At 40.9% G+C, this 5,597-nt stretch overlaps 1 protein-coding gene across 1 annotated transcript; it reads right to left on the reverse strand.

Moving 5' to 3' along the window:
• Positions 1 to 785: 785 nt before the first annotated feature.
• LOC308160501 (ATP-dependent RNA helicase DDX19A-like) lies at positions 786 to 5,386 on the reverse strand (the record flags this gene model as incomplete). Its single annotated transcript, XM_080534414.1, has 9 exons — positions 5,256 to 5,386; positions 5,036 to 5,128; positions 4,589 to 4,691; positions 2,505 to 2,619; positions 2,079 to 2,256; positions 1,601 to 1,838; positions 1,288 to 1,450; positions 952 to 1,143; positions 786 to 847 (listed from the first exon to the last, which is right to left on the reverse strand). Exons 2-9 carry the CDS (start codon positions 5,095 to 5,097, stop codon positions 786 to 788), a joined length of 1,113 nt encoding a protein of 370 aa, XP_080390540.1. The 5' UTR covers positions 5,098 to 5,128; positions 5,256 to 5,386.
• Between the last annotated feature and the right edge of the window lie 211 nt (positions 5,387 to 5,597).

The raw sequence follows: 5,597 nt of genomic DNA on the forward strand, positions 1-5,597 counted from the left end.
AGCGATGTGACTATACTAAAGGCCAGTGTTAAAGCATCTCCAGTCCCTGAGACGACATATGCCACTGTTCAAGCAGTTTGTCACTCTGAGGTTTCAAATGCAGAATAATGTCTACTGTTTAAATCAACACGTTTTACAATGTGCTTCAATAATAATTGTTGCAAATCACAAGAGGATTGGTTTGTTCTTTCAAAAAGATGAAATGTCAATTCAGAACGTAAATGTGTATGGTTTGAGGATTATTTTGTATTTGTATTTTGCCTATGTTAAATGAAGAGATTGCAATATCATTTAGCATTGCCACACATGTATTGCTTTAGTGATAAGCTATAACTGATTGTTATAAAATGTGAGCAACAACATAACCTATTTCTGTGTAATAATATGCATATTAAACCAAGTGTATTCATACTTCTAATCCTTATTTGAGGGTGACAATTCAGTTTGAAGCTACTGTAATGTTACCTCTGGTCTGATTTGAGGAGAGAACTCCGTCTAGCATTGCGGTCTCTAGTGCCACCTACTGGAACTAACAATGCATAGGGCTACCGCTGGACAATACAAAGAAAAGCCTACCATTAGCAAAGAACTATAAAACAAAAAAATGCAGAATGTAAGTGAATAGTTTCAGGAGCCAATAACTCCCTTCGACTAGTTTAGTTCAAGCACGGTCCAAAATATTGCATATTCACTGTGGTACAACAAAACAATATAGTATTTTGGTCAATAAAGCATATAATCCTCATAAATAATGAAATGATGAGTGTTTCATGTTTGGAGCCACTTCAGCTGTGATTTTTCTCGAATTGCTCAAGATCCTCAGCGTCAAGCTTCTCTATTTTCTTGTCTATGGAGGGGGAAAAGTGTAAACAGTTAGTGTGAACCCTGTCTTTTGGATGCATCAATATGTCAAATCTTGAGTGCTCAATCTAGACAAAGAAACAAACATACTGAAATGTTTTTCGATTCTGTTGAGAATCTTCATGCTGTGTTTGCTGTCAACCATGTTGACTGCAAGCCCCCTCTTGCCAAAACGTCCCGTGCGACCAATCCGGTGAAGGTATGTCTCATTGTCAGGGTTCCCGTCTTTGTCCACAGGAAGGTCAAAGTTGATCACCATGGACACTTGTTCCACATCAATGCCTGCATTATAAATAAAATAAATGCAAAAATAAAACAAAACATGAAAACTCTTCAAAGTTTAAGTAAGTGAACACAAAACAATAATCTTCCTAACTGAAATGGTTACATTAATATGACTTTCAAATGTTAGCATTTTGTAATTACCTCTGGCGCATACATTAGTAGTCACCAGAACTTTCTCCTTGCCCTCCCTGAAGCGTTCGATGACAGCAGCTCTCTGCTCCACTGTCATCTCCCCACTCAGGAGTGCCACCTGGTGGCCCTCTTTGGACAGTGCTGCTGACAGCCAACCAGCAGTCTTTCGAGTCTGAAGAGGAGGCAAAGGTCTTCTCTTTGTTACGACACACAATCAAAAAGTCCACACAGATGAGACTCAACCTAATTGTGCATTATACCTATCAAATAAACATAATAATTTCAAGAGATACATGTAACTTAGGATAGGATGAGGACTCACACGGCAGAAGATCATAGCCTGTGCAATAGTGATGACTCCGTATATATTACAGAGTGCTGAGAACTTCTCCTCCTCATTGTTGCATAGCATGTAGTACTGCTGGATGGTGTCCAGGGTCTCCTCCTCACGCTTCAGCTTGATGGTGTTGGGGTCTGGCACAACCCTCTCAGCAAACTTCCGAACTGAATCCTCGAATGTGGCCGAGAACAGCAGCATCTGACATTCTTTTGGCAACATTCTGCATGGATGGAGTAATAGACATACTTGGACACAGGAGGACAAACAAAGCTAGAGATAGCTAACTGTCTGGGTTTGGGTAGCAACAAAGAAAGCTGTAAACACCCTCCTATAGTGTAAAAAGAACAATCCAACTGCAGGTGTCTGTCATCAGAGTGAATGTGATTCATGTAACCTACTAGTTGGGTAAGAGTAATGACAAAGTTTAGTTTTTATTATGTTTATTTCAAGGGGAGCTCACCTTTGCATCCGAATGCTTTGGTCCTGATAGCCCTGTGTGGCGATCATGACATCTGCCTCATCCAAGACAAAGATTTTGATCTTCTTGGGGTCAATGAACTTCAGCTTGAGGCACCAGTCCAGGACTGTGCCAGGTGTTCCGATGATGATCTGCTCCTGAATCTTGGTCCCCCGCTCCACTGCGTAGAGTAGGACACAGAGCCACATAACAGGCAGCTTTCAAGCATTTAAATTCTACAATACAGCATGTTGTGAAAAATTGCATATTTGTGTCATTCTCATGTTTTCTGGGTTAGAGAACACCTGCACTAATTACAATCATTACCCAGATTTTTAAGCAGTTTCTTACAGCAACATTGGAAAGCATATGCCAGAAAAATTATAAATCAACATTTAATGTGAAGGAATAAAAATCTTTGACACTTACATTTATGGCCGCGAATGGCGTATGCTAATTTGACCTCAGGATAGAATTTCCCCATCTGTTCAATGACTTTACCAGTCTGCAAAGCTAGCTCGTATGTTGGGGAAATGCAAAGACACTAAGGGGGGGCAAAAAAATATGTATTTCAGTTTGGCTCACTTAACCAGAAGCTACTGTACCTAATGTTTCTCTTTACCGTATACTCTGCAGCTAATCAACAACAACAACAACAACAACAACATCCCCCATCCAGGGTTTCCGTTAGAAAAATTTGCCGTCGGACATCGTGTCCGGGAAGAATTCGATTTACCGGACAAACGTGATATATTCCGGTCATCATATTAAAATATATATATTTTTTTTTTTTCCAAAATCATATATTTTTTTCCTCCAAATCTAATGTTTGTCGCGGTGATTACTGTTGTGTAGCGGCCTATATATGCCATTTAATGTCTATTTCTCATCCGATACGATTAGATGCGAGCTATATAATATATAATAATATAACATGATTTGACGCATGCGCGCTATGCCATGCGTCAAATCCAGCGCTGAACGGGTCCAGCGCTGAACGGGCGCCTCACTGGGAACTGAACAGACAGCATCGATCAATGAACGGACTCCACATTACGTTAACTGAAGTTTGTTAAATTGTTTGGGATTAATGTGAGTTTTCTATTTTCTCTTTACAGTTTTACCCCTTTTTTTTAAATCAATAAAACAACGTCATTTCTATAAGTCTCGCTGGTTGGGAAGGCATTTCGTTTAGCTCGGGAGTATGACAATGGGAAGAACATAACTGTTTATTGAGAAACAATTGATAGGCAGTCTGGGATACGTATATAAAGAAATACCACAATGTCTAGATGTATAACATTTTATTGAACAGTAACAGTGCAAGCATGTAGGCTACGGGGAACAGGGATTTTGGTCAGTAGGTCCTTTGTACAGAGGGCGTTTCTCTCCGACAACGCGTTCCCAGGTACCATGGAAGTCATAGGTAGTCCAGCACACTGACAGAGAGACAGACAGACAGACAGACAGACAGACAGACAGGCAGACAGACAGATAGACAGACAGACAGACAGACAGTCAGCTTACTTCTACCCTTTTGAGTGGAATTACTCCTTTAATTAGCTGTTAGCCATCTCAAAGCCCCCTGAGTTGCTCGTCAACACTGAGAATAGACCACATTATAGAAACCAAAACACCGTTTTTTTAAATCCACAGGGAATAACCGAGAGTGTAAGGAAAGGCACACCCAGCGCTGTCAGTGGTGGGGAGACTTGAAGTGGCTTTGCTTGATTTCCATCACAGATTCAAGGATTGAAACACTGATGAAAATAGGGAGTAATAGTGATGGGATTATTTTAGATTATTTTAGATTAGATTAGATTAGATTAGGTGAGATTCAACTTTATTGTCATTGCAGAGTACAAGTACCAGACAACAAAATGCAGTTTAGCATCTAACCAGAAGTGCAAATAGTGATATAAAAACAAACACTTAACTTTCGGGGAAACTGCTAAAATAAAATAAATTAAATAAATTAAAAAAGAAAGCGACTATTAGCACCGCCGAATGACAACAAACGTATGAGTAATGAGTAAAACAATGTCACTTTTATAGTATGTTGTTTAACTTGCCGTTCGGTCGCCATGGCTCTGGTGTGTGTAGCAGCTTCAGCTAGCTGGCTGGAAACTTCTAGGGGTGCGTTCGTAAACACGCTCTGAGAGCGCCGGAGCGCACGCTGGCTTCGATGTCACAGAGCGACCGAGTCGTTCGATTGGACGAGAGGCGTTCCGCGAGTGCTGATCGGATTTCCAGAGCGTGTTTACGAACGCACCCAGCCAGCTTTAGCGAATTGTATTCAAAGGGAATTATTTTCACCGGACAATATGTCCGACGACTTTTCAATTTGTCGGACTTCACCAAATTTTACCGGACAAAGACCGGCAATTGCCGGTTAACGGAAACCCAGCCCCCATCATAAATCCTCTGTATAACAAAGTCTGGACCTGTGGGTGACCTATGCAGAGGTCTAACGGCTAAAGCTAAGCCCCATATGAGTGGAGATGTTCACTTACCTGAGTCCATTTCTTAGCTGGGTCAACATGGCTGAGCATGGCCAGCACGAAGGCAGCGGTTTTACCTGTGCCGGACTGTGATTGCGCAATCAGGTTCTGAGGTCTGGAACCAAAGGGAACATACACGCTGAAGAGAGAATAATTGGGGACTATCGGGTCGGCATGTGACAAAAGTAGATCATTTTACTGAATTTAGTGTGAAAGCAAACAAGCCAGTGATGGTATACGTGAGTAGAACTAATTTGAGATTAATATTAGGCTAAACAAAGGTTTGATTATTCAACTATTGCTCTAGGGCTTATAAACAGTATCAATAAATAAATCAATACCTTTATTGTCCCCAAAGAGACATTTGTACGGATGAATTACTTTGTTGATCAATATCACATTGAGGCTAAACACTAACATTTAGCTCAATAAAAATTTATAAATAAATGAGGTACTCACGGCTCTGCCAGCATCATGGGCAAGGCATTCTCCTGGATTTTAGAGGGTCTGTTGAAGCCCATGGCATACACTCCCTGAAGCAGCTGAGGTTTCCTATCTCACACACACACACCACCACCACCAACAACAACAACAACAACAACAACGACAACAACAATATTAACAACAACAACAACAAACATACAAGTCTAAATTGAATTGATACCTTGGGAGGACTTACAGTCTCAACTCTTCAAATGTCTTGACCGAGTAAAGAGGGGAGTTAGGATCTCTCTGAAGAACCTCTACTTGGTTGGTGGTGTTCACCAGATTGCTGCGTATCAGCTTGTTCAACAACGACTGGGCTGATCGATCCTCTGTAAGACAAGATGAAAACCGTGACAAACCTGCTAGATACTAGATACTGTATAAACCCAGAGAATTCACACCTTTATCTTCGTCGTCTGCCTTGTAACCATTTTCCACTTGTCCTACTTTTGCAGTGCCTGGAGGAACTAAAACAACAAAACTGTCACCTAACACATCAATGACAGTGGCATATTAATGCAGTGGAGTAGTTTTT

Source organism: Nansenia antarctica, assembly GCF_963989245.1.
Source record: "Nansenia antarctica genome assembly, chromosome: 6".
NCBI lineage: Eukaryota > Metazoa > Chordata > Actinopteri > Argentiniformes > Microstomatidae > Nansenia > Nansenia antarctica.